The 20402-nt window shown below is 33.6% G+C and overlaps 1 protein-coding gene across 1 annotated transcript in view; it reads right to left on the reverse strand.

The window, feature by feature from the left end:
* The window catches only part of LOC106871923 (fibrillin-1), a 694404-nt gene that overhangs the window by 254642 nt on the left and 419360 nt on the right, over positions 1–20402 (reverse strand). Inside the window, exons 12-14 of the mRNA XM_052972376.1 lie at positions 7217–7345; positions 6390–6545; positions 1580–1699 (exon numbers count right to left, since the gene is read on the reverse strand). Of these exons, the coding sequence (XP_052828336.1) occupies positions 1580–1699; positions 6390–6545; positions 7217–7345 (405 nt within the window). The remainder of the gene's footprint in view (positions 1–1579; positions 1700–6389; positions 6546–7216; positions 7346–20402) is intronic.

Here is a 20402-nt window from a genome sequence, read left to right on the forward strand (position 1 = left end):
ACACACACACACACACACACACACACACACACACACACACACACACACACACACACACACACACAAAATACCTACACACAGCATACACTATGTACCATTTCCTATATGATTAAAATAATATAACTCTACACCACCTAGTACCCTAAACTACACCCTGTCTGAAGAGGAACACAGTAAATCTCAATTTTATAATTTTCATTTATTTAATTGATTAATGAAGCACACATGAATATCATGTCAAATATAATACTGTATCTAATGAGCAGGCCTTGGACATGTTTCATAATGGCTAGCATACCATTTTAACGAGGGGAGTCTAGCTGATCGTATAGGTCTGTCTGTGCATCGGCAAGCAAAATGGAAGTATATACTGCAGTTGTTGGCAGTGTTGATAAGAATCTACTGCACCAAAACAAGTGTCTAGTATTGATCTCAATGTTGGATGAGTATAATGTGTTTGTGTATGTGTGTTTGTGTTCATGTGTAATGTGTTTGAGTATGCCTTGCATGTGTGTGTGTGTGTGTGTGTGTGAAGTAGTCAGTTTTCAGCTGAGTTGTTACAATGGCACTGAAATTTTATGGTCTGTCTAGACCTAGGCTTCTCCTTCTGCTACTTTATTTTCCTTTCAGTCTCCTCCCCCTCCTCTTCCTCTTCCCTCCTATCTTCTGTTTCTTTTTGTTGATGTGATGAGAAACCACTTGCTTAAGATGTGTGGTGTGCAGGAAGTAGGGTGGTGAGGGTGGTGGCAGTAGAAGTAAGATGGTGTGAATGATGTTCTCCTGATGGCAGCGGCAATGGTATAGAAAGAAAGCTGAAGAGGGGGGGGGGGAACTGATAGGAAGGGAAGAAGGAAGAAAGTGGGGGAGGAAAGGTAGATGAATGAAAAGAGTGAATGGAAAGAAAGATAAAGAAAAGGAAGAAGAAATCAAAGAAAATTAGTAATAAAGAAATATGGAATGAAGAAAAGAGGAAAACAGAAAAAATATTCTTCAGTTTTCCATTAGTTTCTCATTGCCACCAGCAGCAATACCAGCAGCAGTTGACCCTGTCAATGAAATTTACAAGGAATCTCTGTCAAAAATAATATTTAGGGGTTTGATGAATTTTGGATGGTTTTTATATATTTTGGGAGAGAATAGACTAGAAAATAGATTAGATGAAAGAAGAGAGGCAGAGAGTAAAATGTGACACACTTGTAAATAATTTATATACACAGATGTCCAGTGTTCAAATACTAATTAATGTAATTATTATTAACAATTATTAATTTAATAAACACAAGATATATTTAGTTTTTTAAACGAATATAATGATTATAATTAGAACAGAGTTTCCCAATTATTTTGATACTGTGGAAAAGTTTCAGATAGACAAAATGCCCAAGAAAATTGATTTATCAAGATCTGAATAGTTCATTGAAATCACACATTGAAATCACACAGTATGAACCAGTAATATACTGCAATCAAATGAATCAACTATATTCCATATTTTTTTTTTTACATTAACAAAAAATGGTGATGGGGTATGACTTTATGAAAGAAACTTTATAGATAGGATAATAAAACTATTAATTACCTGTACAGTTCTTCATGTCTGGTGCCAATTCAAAACCAACTGCACAAGCACAGTAGGCACTGCCATTGGTGTTCACACAGTCATATTCACAACCAAAGCCTTCAGCACACTCATCGATGTCTACAAAACAGGAGTATATAGGTTCAATGCATGACAGATGAAGTATAATTATGGAAAGTCCTTGAGGTGATGCTTCTTATTTTAATGAAACTGGATACAGCTCTCATCTTCCTTTTCTGTTTGTAGCTGCTTGCTAAGATGATCATATGCATTTATCCTTGCCAGAAAGTAAGGTGAACCACTTGCAGGTATATTAAATAGGGTAAATTTGCAAGGTCTCATCATTAAAAAGAAGCCTTGCAGAGGAACCTATAATTTACTAAAGATTAGAGGCAGATTTATGGTTAGAGTAAGAAACATGAAGACGAGAAAGATTTAGTCAACAACAATGATTTCTTGGTGATTTGTTTGAGGTATTTCTGTTGTCAGTATAACCATTTCACTAAAGAATTACTTCCTCTGACTTACCTTTGTTATAAAAAAATTCCTAAAAATATTTGATGGAAATTTGATATTTGAAATTCATATTCTACCATTACTTTTCACACACCTGTTATTCTGATAAAAACATTTAAAAAATATACTTACTTATTATATGGAAGACAAACCTGGATTTATACTAAGTTTCCTGTTGATGGAATATTTTTCATTCACTTTATTTTTATAGGAAAAAAAGAACATTTAGGTTACTTCAGTTAAATTGATTCCAGTTTAGTCACAACTCATTCAAATGAGACATACACATGTGCATATACATGCATGTTTCCTACATGTGTCACATGTGTTACACATGTGCTAAGATATTCATGTGCTGTTCAAACATTGAAGTAATGCTCAGGAATTAGATTTATTGTAGGGAACAAAGCAAAATTTAAAACTGTTCACAAATATTAGTCACAAATAACTTTAAAGAATATCATTACTCAAAGCAGTCGATCTGAAATTTTAAAACTATTGGTCAGCAGTGTGTCTCTGTGTACGTTTGTATTCTTTCATAAAAATGATCTTTCTAGACAATACTTCATAAACCTTGGGTTGCAAACTCATTGATACAAAGAAATTTTCTTTTCTGTTAATACAATTTTCATATCATGTGGAGCCAGAGAATTATGAACTTTTAACACAAAGATAATGTCCAGAAATATTAAGAGTGTAAGAAGTGGAAACAATCTGTTGACTTTGCTATAGAGAGATTTTCATAAATATAAAACTTAAATTTGTTAGATATTACTCCTGCATTCAAAGAAGTAGACACACTAGACTCATCTCCATTTTGGATACATAAGCCCTTTAGTATATCTCAAAGGGATTATATATACAAAATGTCCTTAAAAGGTGAAAGAAATGACAAAGATGCTTCTTTATCTGGTAGTTGCCAACAAATCCTAATTATTTCTTGTGGACAGACATTTGTCCAGAATTAAAGTCAGATATTCATTTTCTTCCAATCTAATTCCTATTTCAGTTTCATTCCGGATCCAATTCCGGTCTGTTATTTCAACAGTTGATCTAGCAGCTCAACCTATAGACTGTGTTTACAATAGCTTGAGTTATCACAGTCAAGAAATACTTGAAAGATTATATGGCCCTTATGGATATGGTGTGATCCTTTGAAGAATTTCATGGAAATCCTACCAACATCATAATTACAATTATTATTATTTTATGAAATTTTTATGTTTGTGTAGGTCTTCTGGGGCTTATTCAACTCAGTGTTTCACCACATGTTGCAGTCCTTTCCTATTTCCTTTGTGAGGTTCACTCTGTTAAGATCAGAGTTCCCCACTTCTTCCCATACCTTTTTTTGGTCTTCCTTTTCCTCAGATTTCATGGCTTACATGGTCCTCACAAGCAATTCATCTACCCCTAATTTTCTTAATCAAACTACTGAATGTGGAACCTTGTTAATGGCTTTCTCTGGGTCAATGAATGCTGAGTAAAGTGGGTTACTCTTTGTTAAAAACTCCATGAGCTGTCACAATAGGAAAAGGACATCAACAATATTCCATCCTGGCACAAACCAGAACTGCATCGCATCTGAATTTATTCCTAATAATTTGTACTAAAACTTCTTTTATTTGCATATGAGAGTGGGCTGAAAAGTTCATAGGCTGATTATGAAGGAATAATGCTAAAGCTGTGAAATCTTGCATGCATTAATGTAAACACTTTGCATTAATAACTGCATTGTTTCTTTCTAAGTAAACTGACATTTGACTGTTCAAAGACGACTTTAAAAGTAACTAGTAACTATTTTTCTTGAAAATGGACATTATGGCATTATCAAGCATTTGCAGAAATGGGGTTTAGCCCCCAATGATATGCATACTGACCAAATTGCTACATTAGGGGGATGACACTTCAGCTTTATCAACAGTGCAAAAATGGGCAGCTGAATTTAGGAGGGGAAGGGAGAGTCTTGAAGATGACCCAAGATCTGAACATCTTGCAATTGCCACTACCGAGGAAAACATTGATTGTGTTCACCACATGCTAATGGATAACAAGCGATTAACTATAAATCAAATAGTCAGTGCTGTTAGCATATGCCATGTAAAAGTGGAGAATATTCTGCTCGATGAACTTGACAGGATGAACGTTTCTGTTTAGCAGCTGCCATATCTTGTGATACCTGATCAAAAGTGTACCAAGTTGATCACATCACAGAAAAATCTAGCAATGTTTGAGACAGATCCTGCTGGTTTCATTGAATATTTCCTAACTCGGGATGAGTATTGAGTTCATCATTTTAAGCCATAGGCAAAGAGACAATCCATTGCAGTTGAAACACCCCTCTTCACTGCTCAAAAGAAGGCCAAAGTCGTTTCCTCTACAGGAAAGGTGATGGTCTCAGTTTTTTGGGATGCAAAATGTATTTCGTTTATTGAATATCTTTAAAAGAGCCACACCATCAATGGAGAGTACTATGTCAATTTGCTGAGGCAGTTACAAAAGGCTCTCAAGACCAAATCCTCAGGAAAACTGATGGAAAAGGGTCTTGTTTCATCGGGATAATGCTCCAGCATGCAAGTCCTCGGTTTCAATGGCTGCTGTGCATGACTGGCTTTGAACTGATTAATCACCCTTTCCATTCTCCTAATTTGGCCCCATCTGACTAGCATCTGTTCCCCAACATGAAAAAGCACTTAGCTAGGAACCAGTATCACAGTGATGATGATGTCATATCTGCTGTTGATGATTTTTACTTTTAAACAGGATGAAAGCTTTTTCACCAATGGGATGCAAGCACTGCAACACTGATGGAAGAAATGTGTGAACCACAAGAGGGACTACGTTGAAAAATAAACCTCATCTGGTCACACTCCATGAGAGTATCTGGGTCAACCTATGAATTTTCAGCCAACCCTTGAAAGTTAGACAATTCTTTTTAATCTTTATAGTTGCTTCTTTTTCGATCATTTCCTTTACTTGTGTGATAATTGATAACAATACTGTCATGCCACTTGGTTGATTATGCAAGAGATTACTGTATAAGTAGTCCTACTTTGTTGTCTATTCTCATTATCTCAGCAGCTTACTCCTGCTAGTTTGGCTACTTTCTTTGCCTTCATATCCTTAACTGCTTTTTTTATAAAGTTGTCAATTTCAGTGGATGGTCCCTCTGCTGGCCCCACTTGGTGAAGTCCCTTTCTTTCCCAGCCATTCTACTCAATCAAGCATTTCCATAACTTTCTCTTCACATCAGTGAGGGTGAGCACACCACCATCGTTAGACGCATACTTTTCACTATCATGAGCTGATTCAAACTGATTCACTGCTTTGCAATCCAGAACACCTCAGGCTCTGATTCTCACTTCACAGAATTTTAGCAAACATTTTATTTTCAGCTTCTCACCTAGTCAAGTAGAGTTGATGTCTAGTCTCTCTTCCAACTTCTGGATATTGTTCCTTACTGCCACCCTTTCTTCCAATTCTTTCTGGCTCTGTGTATACACTTTTATGTTTCTGTTTATCTATTTACTTTTATTTGGAAAAGACTTGTTCTGTTCCAATAATAGCTGTTATGATAAACTTCGCAGTCCTTTTATACATAAGTCACTGTTAGACAGTAATTTTCTTATTGCCTATTTTAGCTTACATGACAACTAATCAGTTTAGACTTGATAACTGATTGTAAAACATTACAACATCTCATTTTAGACATTATTAATGACTAATAAAACATCACAACAAATCTGATTAGATTAACTCTCCAAATGATATGATACCAGTTCCATAATGCTACAAAACAATAGTGTAGTCCTATGGAACTACCCTCACTCTATAGAACTTCTGCATTAAACATATGTCCTCTATTTGCTTTACACATCCATTCATCTTGACACAGTTAATTCATGGATATATCAGCTGGTGCTGTCACTATCCACTGCCACTATTCACTTTTCTCAGTTAATTTTCCTTCAAACTGTCACTCAGGCTTGCAGTGCACATCAAATGAATCATGCTATGTCCAGTAAATATAATACAGCAAAACAAACTTGTCTTTGAATGTGAAAGCCAAAGTGGGTAAAAACATGCACTTGTCTTTAGTGAATTGTTTATTGCACATATACAGCAGAGTTAGTGAAACCAGTGCAGGTACATCTGCTAATTAGTGGAAACAATGCATATACATCCACTAATTAGTAAAAATAGTGCATATACATTCACTAATTAATGAAAACAGTGTATCCATCCACTAATCAGTAAAAACTGTGTACACATCTATTAATAATTTCCCACATATTACCAGATTCCTGTGTTTCATTCCCTTGTTTTTTAAACGTACCATCACCTTTACGACCAGTTAGATGAGGAGAGTCTAAAATGAAGTTGGATGATGATGATACAGGTTTTGGCAGTCTCCTTCTCCAACCTATTGGCATATTGCGCCAGTTTTGAACAACTTCAGACAAAACAATGAATGAAGAGAAAAAAAAATGAAACAATAAAAAGAAAAAACTCAAAACAATAATAAAAAAAAATTTGAAATCAAAAGTAAACTTCAAGTAAATTAAACTTGTCATTTTGCAAGCATGTTTGAAAATATTTTAGTTTTGTAGTGAAAAAGGCTTATGATACAATTTAAGGTAACAGAAAGTTCAATTATGACAGAATAGCTACATCAACCCCAGTTAGGGTCTTTAACAGCTATTATGTAGCTGAAATCTTAAATTTTATTATTTTTTTTCTAATGGAATATTAAATACATAAAGTGTGAAACTGAACACAAAAACCTCACTAAACCTAGTTTAGTTCCAGAAAGCATTACAAACATGCAATGTTAAATTAAGTTTGATGTGTGTGATCTGATACATTTACACATAACAAAATTTATACTACCTATGTTGTTCTGTATTCTAAAATTAAGGCTTCAATTCAACTCATTATTAATTTCTTTCTTTATTTTATAATGTAAATATTTTAGTCTTGGAATTGTACAGTAATTTCAGATTACTTAAATGTGTTAACTAAGAAGAAAAATTATGTAAAAAGTAGTACTTCCTCTCATCAATGAAATCATAGGATAAAAAACAAAACAAAACAGTAAAAAACATGAAGAAGACAAAAATTTACCTAGACAGGTTTTGTTATCTTCATTAGACAGCATAAAGCCTGGTCTGTGACATTCACAATAGTAAGAACCATCTACATTCATACAGATCTGTTGACAATCACCATTTCTTGAAGCACATTCATCAATGTCTGTACAAAGGGAAAAGAATAATTCAGAAAAATGTTAGTTTAATATTGACAGAATTGTGTAATATAACGATGTGGTCGGAGTAGAAATGAGAGAAAGATGAAATGTGATGTAAACACTAAGACAACATGAGAAGAAGTTTGTGATATGATGATTATGTCATGAAATGTATGTCTTGATGTATAGAGCAATGTAATGTTGATTTCTTGAAGAGAGACACTACATCTTTGCACAAACAATGGCAGAACAACAGCAGTCGATCTTGGGCCAAATAGAACTATGAAGGGTCTTGGAATTTACAGTGTCTTGCAAACATACAGCTGGCTATTTCTGTGTTATGTTCATACAGAGCTAACCAAGAGTATGCAACACTATTATCATCTAAAACCATCTTATCAATAATAACACCAATAATATAAGTTGCTTGGACTAGTGTTACTACCAATACTTTGTTGATAAGTATAATTCCATGTTCAGCGTGGAAGACAACAAGTTAAAGTATAATGGTGTTTCCCTGTTGTCTTAAATTAAGGTATATCAAAAATTTGCATTTTCTAATGTCACCTTCTTATCTATGAATGTCTTTCTAGGGTAATATCATCAGTTCACCACATTTCACTCAAACTACAACAAACTTATTCTTTATGAATACTCCAGCAATGGTGGTGGTGGTGCAGGCTGTCACACTGCACTCTATATACATTATCATGCACTACATACAGGAATGTGTGGCATTCACCTTCAACTAGGCAGAGACATGGTGTAGTAGGAAAAATAGATTTGTGGGTCAGCTTGGTCATTTAGCTGGTTGCCTGCATGCTGTAGGACAGAACTAAGCTGGGGCTATGGAATAACAACAACTTCAACTGTACTCTACTCACTCAAACCTTTTAGTTGCATCCTTACATTGTCACCCACTCAGTGTTTCTTGCTTTCAAACACAATGACAAACCTTATGAGGAAAGTTAATTCTGGGGATCTACTTGCTGTTCAATGGAACAACTTTTCTTTTGGCTGTGTCTTTTCAAACTCACTAAACCATATAGAACCCTAAATAATTTTACTTAATTAATACTATATCTGAGTGGTAGAGCTCTTCTTGTCAATTAATAGACTTACCTCCTTTCCTTCTCTCCCAGACATATCTGAATAGAAATATTTTAAAATCACATGCCACCCTTTAGTTGAAATCTCAAGATGTATGTCAGCGCATACGTAACATTTTTACCCTCCACCCAACTTTTTTTGATCTACTGTGTGACTAAAACACCTTTCAAAATGTACTGACACTAAAAACCAGACACACACACATACACACACCCCTATATAAAATACATTAGAAAGACATGTTTCCAAATCTTTACAGAGTGAAAAAAAAGCAAGAAATATCTAAAAATTAGGAATGATGAATGAGTTGAAAAAATTCAATACGAAATGTATGAATGATGTAAATTATATATGTATGAGGTGTGGGTGCATGCTTGTTATACACTCTGAATTGGCAAAAGATGTTGAAGATGTGTACAAGTTCATACACACACACACACACATATGTACATGAGTGTGTTCATATATGTGTGTGAGTGCACTTGTGTGTGTGTGTGTGTGTGTGTGCATGTGTGTGCGTGCGTGCGTGCGTGTGTGTGTGTGTGTGTTGGTGTGTGTGCTTGAATTAATTGTCTTATACATATAAAGCATAAATGCTGGTATAAATTTTCAAATTCTTTTATAAATTCAAAATGTATTGCACTCAGATTATATGCATCTACATATTTTATATGCAAGTGTATATCTATAACTGTCTGTCTGCCTGATTGTCTGTATGTATGTATATATCTGTCAGTTTGTGTGTGTGTATGTATGCTGGTATGTATGTAGGTATGTATTTATGTGTCTTTGTACCTATGTATGTATGTATGTATGTATGCAGGTATGAATGTGAAGCAGCTTTTTGTTTAGATATATCAAACTGAAAAATGTCTTTATGCAGTTCTTTACATATTTTATTTTAATTTTTCCTAATTTCCAATGAATTTTTCTATTCTTAATGGAGATTTTATGCGAATTTTTCAAGGGCTAATTTATTTATGATTCAAGGTCATGTGATCCTATCATGTGAACCTATCATGTGATCCTGTCATTAAGGTCTATAGTATAACTGCTGACTACGATATTCTGCTTTTAATGTAACCATGAGTCTTGTAATACATGCACAAAGAAATCTCTATTTACACTGACGCAACGCATTTCTGTAGGTTAATTAACCACCTGAAACAAGGAAGCATGGCAATATATTGCTTTATAAAAGCCATAATATATAATATTAGTTAGTAATTTGGAACATTGATAGTTTTTTTTCTATTAATTTTGATTACCATTTATCTGAATATGTTATCAGAGATTTTCCCATATCACCAGATTTTAAAAACTAAATGACACTTACTAAAGCTTACGTTCAACAGAAGTTTTTTTTTAAATTTAGTTTTCATGCATAATTTGTTTTTTATGTATATTTCATTGATCCCAACAAACATTGAAACACAATGACCATCTGTGTGCATTGATGCTGCAACTATTTTCATGCATATTTACAGGGCTTGTTACATTTCAAACACCACATACAGCAAGAACACACTAATTAATGTTCCACTGGCTTTCATATATTTCATTAGCATAATATCTCAGCAATAACATTGACCTTATTTATCTTATATATCACTACTGGTAAAAAAAAAAAAAAGAACACTGTTGTTCTCTGCATTTTTGATGGTGAAAGAAGCAAGGAAGTGTTTGTAATTTGATACAGAATAACTATCTCAAGGGACAGTGTTTGTAAAGTAGCAGTTTTCTGTTTTATTTGACAATATTTACAACTTTTCCTGATATGAAATATTACTCAAAGAGAGAGAGAAAAAAAGAAAGAGAGAGAAGACACATGCGCATGCACACACACACACACACACACACACACACACACACACACACACACACACACACACACACACACACACATACACACACTGCAAGATTCCCTGCAGTTTCTATTTATTAATTCAGTTTCTGTTTATTAAATTTCAATCACAAGGTATTGATGAACTTGAAGTTATGGTAGAAGACACTTGCATAATGTGCAATGTAGAGGGATTGAATCTGATTCTAACTTTTTAACCCCCAAAACCATACCTCTACACTTGCACTTAAATCCCCCATTATTTACTAGAATATGATGAAAATTATCTATCATGTCATTAACAACTCATTTGTAATATGGATCTTTAAGGTCTCCTAAGATTCAACTAAAAAATCAAATGGTTACCAGGAGTTTTACATAACTTCATCTTGGCATCTTTTATCAGTTCTTTAATTTGCAATCCTACAAAAGTTTCAGTTTAAAATTTTGTTTCAAATGAAAAAAACTGCAAATCTATGCAAAGCTACTTGAACAAGCCTACGTTTTTATTAAAAATTTTACAAAATACTGGTAAAAGAGCATTATTTTAGATTTGCTACAAAGTTACAACATAACTTTTTAAATCCTTCTTAAGAGGTTAGCTATGGGCATATAAAATCACAAATGTTAGTCATCATAATTTTAATGTCCCCTTTTCCATTCTTGCATGGAAAGATTGGAAGATGTTATTTTAAACAGAAGTTCCACATTTTTAGTTGTTTTAAATTATATATACAATCTACAGCCATACTTGATGTTTTCACATTACAAAATATTCTAAAAAATTAAAGCACAGTCAGTCAGTCCCTGATATCTTAATATTGTTGTGCTTCTCAAGCAAATCAACCTCTTGGATGGGACACACTTTGTTAAATTAGGTCCTTCCTAGTTTTGCTGCAAAAAAAGATGCAGTAAAAAACATCTAACAATATTAGTTTTGTCACTTTGTTCTGAGTTTAAAATCTGCAAATTTACTTAGGTTGGTATTACTTGCTCATTTGCAAAGTTGATTAAAGAAAGTGCTCGTTATATACTCCTCAACTACAAACTTACAATCATGTGCCAGTTTAAGAAATCAATATTTTGCGGTAAATAATTAAATGTTCCTTCCTAAAGAATTCTATAAACATTTTTTCTATAATGCTATCATACAAATGTTTCTTTTACAAACAGATTTCTGCCCTTTAAATTTGATAATGAAAACATGTTTTAGAAATATTATGTAAAAATATTAAATACGTAAAGAGGGTATTTATAATGTTATTTATCCAGCTATTGGACATATTATTGTAGTTTAAATTATAAAAATTATGGACAAAAGTTAGAACTATTATATATTACAGTACAGAGCCTTTATATGTCATACCAGACCTTTAAATATGAATATTATTTTTGAAGTCAACATGTATGAAAATTTAAATGTAACTTATAATTAGCATTAAATGATACTTATTTAGATACTTATAAACATTAATGAAATTTCTTATCAGGAAAGACAGGGGAAAGCACTCCATAGAGTTAGAGTTTCTGTAAACTACTAAAGTAAAGCCCCATTAGCTCTGTATCTAATAGTCTTGTATAATTGATTGTCTGGAACTTTTTGTTGTAAATGAAAAAATTTTTTATAAGAAATCAGTGGTTGCTGAATTCATTCTGCCATTATTTTCACCTGAGTGGTAAAGGATAAGGCCACTGCCTAAGCCCTTTGTATCTGCCTCAACTTACACACACACACATACAGGTGTGTGTGTGTGTGTGTGTGTGTGTGTGTGTGTGTGTGTGTGTATTTCTATATGAGAAATTAATCCTTATATCTTGGCCAACACATAGCAAAGGTGAGCATGGTAGACGTGCTGCCAGAAATAAACATTAGTTGATGCCAGCTATGTTGTACAGAGAAGAGGAAACCCAAATATCAGACATGCACAAGTTGTGTAAGGGGAACTGGTCAGCAACAGGAATGGAGTTCTTGATCCAAACAGTTCAGGAAAGACTCAAAGCAATCCCTGATCTGTTTTACTTACCAGCAAGAACCTCTTGGGCATGTAATGGTAGAGAACTGAAGACCAAGATGTCTCATATATGGTGCTCCCTGTCTTCAGCAGAGGGCAAATGAAAGAAGCCCACCCACTGCTGTCAATGTCACAATCAAGTAAAAAGGAACAACAACAGCATGCAACAAGAACAGAACAACAACAACAACTCCAAAAGTAAGATTGTAGCAGCAGCAGCAGCTGTGAAAACAGGAGCAGTAGTAACATCAGCAGCAGCATGAACAAAAACAGCAACAGAACCTTCTCCTCATGGCAACAATAACAACAGGAACATCTTTACTAGAAGCAACAGAATCGTCGAACTCTAACTCCAGCACATTACATGACATAACTCTACTACTTCAAATCATCCTGACATGTCTTGTAATAAGAGTGACAAAGATGAAAAAGTGGAAAACTGTCTCTGTAAGAAGAGAGACAAAAGGACAAAACAAATCTGCCCTCACATAAAATTGAGAGATTTGAAAATGGGAAAACATTTCACAATATCAATATCAATTCCACCACCATCACAGACAGCACTAACCTTGCAAACACCACAACAAACACAAACACAATCCAATCTGCACTAAAACCAGCAATAAGAACAACATTCACAAAGTGAACAAAAAACATCATAAACACAAACAACAATGAATTAACTAGACATATACAACAATGCACAAACGTTACACATGGTGACTACATCATACCTATAAACTCACATGGAAATCCTAAAAACAACATCAAACTTCTAGGAGACAATAAACAAAAATTATGACTGGTAGAAATACTCATAATAAGTTAGAAGTGCAGATCACCTGTTCTTCCACAGGAATAAGGTAAGTAGTTCTTATCTCTTATCCAATTTTATCGAACATAACCATACTCAGAAGAGGCAGTTTGACTGCACAAACCCTGAGATTACACTGGAAGCAATGCCACCTTCTGCCAATAACCTGAGGTTACTAGACATAAACATCCTGAAACCAGAGGTTAAGTCAATATTGCTGGATGTGAATACCAGTGATGATCATACCTTCCCACTACTAACCATCTACTAGCTGCATTTCTTTAGGCCTTAAGAATCTTTCTTGGAAACATCCTACTCCTTGATTAGTTGGGGACTGCAACAGCATCTTGGAGGCACTGGAACAGTGTGAAGCTAGCTAATAGAAGATGGAGTGCAAAAGCCTCGCATACCTTCTCAGATGTTTCCAATTGTCTGACAGGAAATGACTGGATTTCTCAAATGTGCCAATGTAGACATGGACAAATTGCATCAGGTCATCCAGATCATACCTGAATAGAGTATACTGTAGGCCAAAGAAAAGGATAGTTTTGTTTTCTTTAATTCAGTCAACCTTGATAGGTTTCATAAACAGAAACCTGATTACTGGAATTTAAATGTGCCTTTCCCAAAGCTTACAGAGACCAGATTAGCAAATTAGTTAAGTGGATGTTGCCAGGAACAGTTGTCAACAACTGAGCAACTGAAGCAGAACTGATACCGTTTAGTAAGGGAATAGCAATACTAGATTAGAGAGAGGCCTAGTTAGAATATTAAAAGAAGGTCTATCTAAGGATGATTCAGCTATTGTTATTAGCACATTTCACAACTACCTGATACCTTCCTCATATCTTTGTCATTCATACATGTATTGATGTTTTTCAATATTTTTCCCCTCAAAAACACATTTCATGGAATGATGATGTACCCAAGATTGGTTCATTGCTGGGATTTAAGCAAAATATCTTGACTGTCCCTTTTTTAAACTTTGATTTAAAAAGAAAATTCGAAAAAGGTTGAAACTTTTAGAATTTAGGTGATAGGGGGGGATCAAAAATATTTTTTTCATAATCATATGAATTCTCATGTGAAGAACAAAATTCATGAACATTTTCTGAAAATTCCAAAAAATAAAAAAGTTATGTGGAGTTATATGGGTCGCTCAAAGCAGAATTCCACCTTTATTATCACCTCTTCCCTCATGTTATTAAAAAGCTGTATTCTTTGTAATTAAGTTGAAGTAATTTGGTCTTTAGCATGTTGACCTCAATGTTGCTTGAAATGCTTTCAATAATTCTCAGAGAGATTATCAGTGTAAAGAACTTTTGAAGAATATCCAGTCCAAACTCCAATATTATTTTCCTCAAAGACTTGATGACCCCAGAAAAAGACTGGAATCAGAATAGCTATCAGTGTTGTAGCTAGATATGTTTGGGATGGCACATGTCCCTACATTATCAATTAGACCACTGGCAACAAGCACCAACCTCTTCACTAATACATTACCAAAATTTTGAAATTTGTAATTAGAAATGTTATAATTTCTAAATCTCTCTAAAGGAGAGATACAGCAGCAGTACAAGGTATTAATATCTATTGCCAAATTAATGTAGCAGTCCATAGAAATAAGACGAATGCTGCTGTTGATTAGCAGCATTCGTCCTATTTCTCTGGACTGCCATGTTAGTTTGAAATTTGTGTTTAGTCAAAAGTGATCAATATGATCCCACTTGTTTTGGGTCCTTTTCTCAGCTACCACGCCACAACTTACAGTTCTTGGAATTCTTTCATTCTGCTTCAAAGAACTCATCAAAAATGTCTAGCATAGAAACATCAAGTTTGTAGGGTAGACCATCCAAACTAGGTAATTCGCCCACCGTGCAGCTAGCCATCAATTCCTGTGTTCTAGTGGGTGTGGGTTTTTTTTCCTTTTTCTTTTTTTTTTTCTTTTTTTGCAACACTCAACATCAGTTGTTAAGGATCATGACAGATCATGCCAGGTTGTTGAGATTCACTTTGAAGTCTATCCTGTGATCCAGCCTACTGTGCATCTCAAGCATGTGAGCAAAATACCACTGAAAAGCTGTTCCCATTTGTTTGAGATTGAGTGGTGCATTCAACCTAATCTATCAAAGACCAAACTGTGGCTTTGTTTCTACTTCTGTTCCTCTGCTACTCAAATTTGTCAAACAGCTTTCATTCCTGTATGCCTTAGAGCATACACCTTAACTCTGATAACACAGCCTTCTTGCTTCATAATAAAGAATTGGTCAAGAGCCAATCTTGCTGAAAGCAGATCAGTTTTGTGGGGGAAAATATTGAAAAACATCAATACATATCTGAATGACAAAGAAATGAGGAAGGTATCAGAGTTAGTTGTGAGATGTGCTAATAACAATAGCTGAATCATCCTTAAATCACACACTCAACAAAATTATTATTATTTCTATTTGCATAATCATATGAATCCCTGTGTGTAGAACATAAATTTGCAAAAAAAATTTCTAAAATTTCCAAGAAATAAAAAGTTATGAGGGTTTATATGGGGTGCTTAAACCAGACTTCTGCTGCAAAATGGTGTGTGTTTACTAGAATGCTGACCAGTAACGAGGGTGTCAGATGTAGATGATACACAGAAGTAATTGTCTGTAAGAGCAACATAAAATGCAGTCAGTGGATCCCTCAAATAACTCTGTAGATGCAGCAGGTAGCTTATGTCACTATGGTTCATATTCCTCTTTGGGAGGGGTCTTGTGAGGATTTTAAAAAGGGTTGGGAAGGTGCCATGTTTTATGAAATTAAGATGGTTTTTAAGCTTCTTAAACTTGTCCAATATCATAGCACCATAGCAAAGCTCCTGTTAATGGAGGAGAATGTGAAACAGTTTGCTTGTATTTTTTGGGGGGTGCAAGGCTGGTTGTCATGAAAGTATTGAAGCTAATATGGTGGAAGAATCCCAATGAGCAACTTTTACCTCAGCTAACAACGAACAGTTTCTCTTCTTGCTAAAGGTAGGCTGTAACAAGTCATAGTACGCTGTATGACAAACCCATTACTTTTTATGCCATCACTGAAAAACAAACTTTACAATGATAAAGATGGTTTTCCTTAGCAAAGTGGTTTCTCATGAGTTAAGTGATTTTAAAGCTCTATACTTTACCTTCTCACTCACGTCACTCATTTCACAAGCTTTTCACTTTCAAAGGAGTAAAACACATTTGAAAGGTAAAGTAAAATACCACTTCATGACTATATTAAATATAAATCTATGACTATTTGATCAGTAATTCAGTATATTAACGTCTTAGTGCTTATTTTTCAGCTAAATCTGATCCTACACACTCCAGTCATGACCATCCTTTCTTTTATTTCTGGTGTTCTGTATCTAGAACTGCATTACCTAGTATATACTTTCCTTTCTTTAGATAGCAGATAGTGATTTGAGGAAGATTTGGTTGCTATTTCTAGCAGCTCATGACTTGATTAACCTTCAGACAGTTACATAGGTATACAAATATCTATGCATGTGTTTGTGTTTGTGTGTGTGTGTGTGTACACACACACAAATATATACGCATCATATATGTGTATATGTATTGATATATTTGTATGTGTGTGTTTATATGTGCATGTCTGTGTTCTGAAATGAACCCATTGTAACAAACTATCCATTGTATTCTATAAAGGATCTAATCAATAGTTCAGTCCCCAACCCCTTTCTCCCTACCCAACCATGCCCACTCCACATGCTGCAGAAAAAACAATAAAACACAAATTTTCAAAGGTCATTAAATACCTCAGCTGTCCCATGATCGCAGTGTTTTACAGTTTGTTTATTTATTTATTATTTATTATTTTCAAATATGTTTTTTTTTCTCTTTGCTTTTTCCCCTTGATCTTGCTATTATAAACAACATTGTTATGTTGGAATGATAGAAAAAATGGTACAAGGCATTGAACAGTGTGCATACACATACATATAGACACCCATGCACACAAATACAAACATATATATACACATACACATATAATTATTAATGGTAATAATGATGATGATGACAATGGTGATTATGATACTTAAAATCAGGGTGGGAATTGAAAGTAATGAAATCAATGCGTGCACTCACATGCACACACACAAACACACACACACACACACACACACACACAGATATACAAAGTGTATGCAGAAATGCATAGCTATAGATACACACGCAAGAACATGATGATAATGAAGATGGCGATGTAAACAAGAATAAAAAAATAATAAGCAATAGATACAAACAGAGACACATACTCATGCACACAGGCACACGCATACACACACTTAACCACACATATACACAGGCATAAATATTCAGACACACACAGACATAGACATATGTATGTATTCACACAGACATATATACATATATAAACACATACACACATGCATACATACATATCTATCTACATATATATATATATATATATATATATATATATATATATATATATATATATATAAGCACCATCAACAATAAATACAACAACAAAGAAAGAAGAAATCATTCTTACTGTAATAATAATCTTTAATAACTATAACAACAACAATATTGTTTGTAGGTGAAAGCTAAACTTAAACACAAACACATACATACATACAAACATACACGAACTCAGATACACATGTATTACCTCAGACACAGACATATTCTCCCTCTCTCTCTCTCTCTCTCTCTCTCTCCTCCTCCTCTTCTATCCCTCTCTTTCTCCCTCTTTCTCTCTGTCTGTCATATACACACAACCATACAGACATGCACATGCACACAAACACACATACACACACTATTTCTCCTTCACACACACACATGGCTTCACCCACAGACACACACACATATGGTCGTTCCCTCACACACATACCCACACTCACACATACCCACACTCACACACCCTCAGACACCTCCTTATAATACATCTAGAATTTTCCGATATTAAATTAACAATAACCGAACATCAACATCAAACTTCAACATAACAAAAGAATGGAAGAAGTGGGGGATGGGGTGGGGGGTGTCAGGGCTGAATTCACTACCACCACCACCACCTATAATTCCTTTCTTCCTTTACATAAAGACTATGAACCCTTGGTTTTAGACAGACATAACTTACACACAGGTATCTGAACATATAAACAGGCTCAAATGTATAGACATATGGATACATACATGTAATCACACACACTCACACACGCATGCATGCACACACACAGAAGCAGAGAAGAAACAAAATGAAATTGTGTGTGTGTGTGTGTGTAGACACACATACTTAGAAACAAGCATTCATTACAGCATGCTTGCACAAATACTAAACCATCAGGTACACAAAATTATACATACATGCATATATACAAACATACCACATACAAGCCTACATACATATATGTTTGTATGTGTGTGTGCATATGTGTGGATGTCTACATGTGTATGTATTATATATAACACACATATACATACATATAAATATATATATATAATATATACACATACCATATATATATAATATACACGCACACACACACACATATTATACAGATATATATATATATATATATATATATATATATATATATATATATATATATATATATATATATATACTGTATATATATATGTTTTATATATAGTTTAGTTTAGTTTATAGTTTCAGCTTAGAGCTGCGGCCATGCTGATGTTTTTATATATATATATATATATATATATATATATATATATATATTATATATGTTTGTATATATATATAATATATATAATATATATAATATATGTATTATAGGGACATGAATGTTTTATATAAATAATATCATAAGTATATCTTGTATATTTATATATGTGTGTGTGCATGTGTGTATCCAAAAATACACAATTATAGATTAAGTCACACAAACACACAAAGCTTTCTTCAAACCCTTCACATGCGTTCATATAGTCACTAACCACATAAGCACAAACATTTACACCTTAGACATCCATACATACATAGATATATATATATGTGTGTGTGTGTGTGTGTGTGTGTGTGTGCATACATAAGGATAATTATAAACTCATTTACAGAGGCATACTTATAGATACAAGCATGTTCACACATTCAGAGACTCTCACACATATACAAATACATGCCTACACAGCAATGCACCTATCCCTACACACATACATGCATGCATAGAAAGAAACAATCCCAGACACCCGTAACCACTCAGTGACTCCCTCAGAAGCCTCAGTCATGTGACTTCCAGCAATTAGTGAGTTATATACTGCCACTTGCCAGACAAAATGACCATAACAACACTCTTACATAAAAGAAGGCTCATTGAAAATAATAATAATAATAATAATAATAATAATAATAATAATAATAATAATAATAATAATAATAATAATAAGATTAATAATAATAATAATAGCAGTATAATAATAATAATAATAATATTTATATTAGAAGCAATTATTATTATTACTATTATTATTATTATTATTATTATTATTATTATTATTATTATTATTATCATTATCATTATTATCATTATTATTATTATTATTATTATTATTATTATTATTATTATTATTATTATTATTATTATTACAAGCAGCAAACCCTTTGAAAATTAGTGAAGATCACTTAAAACGCAAAGAATAGCATGATTTTGGCAGTTTTTGGTGTTCATTTAAACACAAGCACTGAAATTAATGGTCAGTTTCCTGAGTGGTAATGGTAGTGGGTTACTGGAGCTATAGGGTAGAAAGTGAGGGGAAAGAGATGCATTCAGTCAATAATGCAATATAGCCATGTTATTGTATTCTCCTCACTTGTCTAACTGGAGACTTAACAACATATGTAGGTAAATGTGTATGCATTGATGTGTGTAAGCATATAAGTGTATACAGTAGTTTTAATTTTATACACACACACACACAATAACATACATATATACATGCATAAAAAACAAATATATGTACAGATATGCACGTCTACATATATGTACACACACACACATCCGCATACAAAATGTATACACGTGTACCTTAGTATGCATTTATCATTGTTTTATATTTATATGCATACAAGTACATGTGTATGTTTTATATGTATCCGCTTATGTCTACTGTATTAAGTATGTCTTTACATTTATGCACACAAAGGGTGGTTGTACATATCTGTGTGTAGGTGTGTATGTGAGAATATATTCATATATATATATATACATGTATATATATATATATATACATGTGTATATATATATATAT

The sequence above is a fragment of the Octopus bimaculoides genome, chromosome 13 (genome assembly GCF_001194135.2).
Source record: "Octopus bimaculoides isolate UCB-OBI-ISO-001 chromosome 13, ASM119413v2, whole genome shotgun sequence".
In the NCBI taxonomy this organism is placed as follows: Eukaryota; Metazoa; Mollusca; class Cephalopoda; order Octopoda; family Octopodidae; genus Octopus; species Octopus bimaculoides.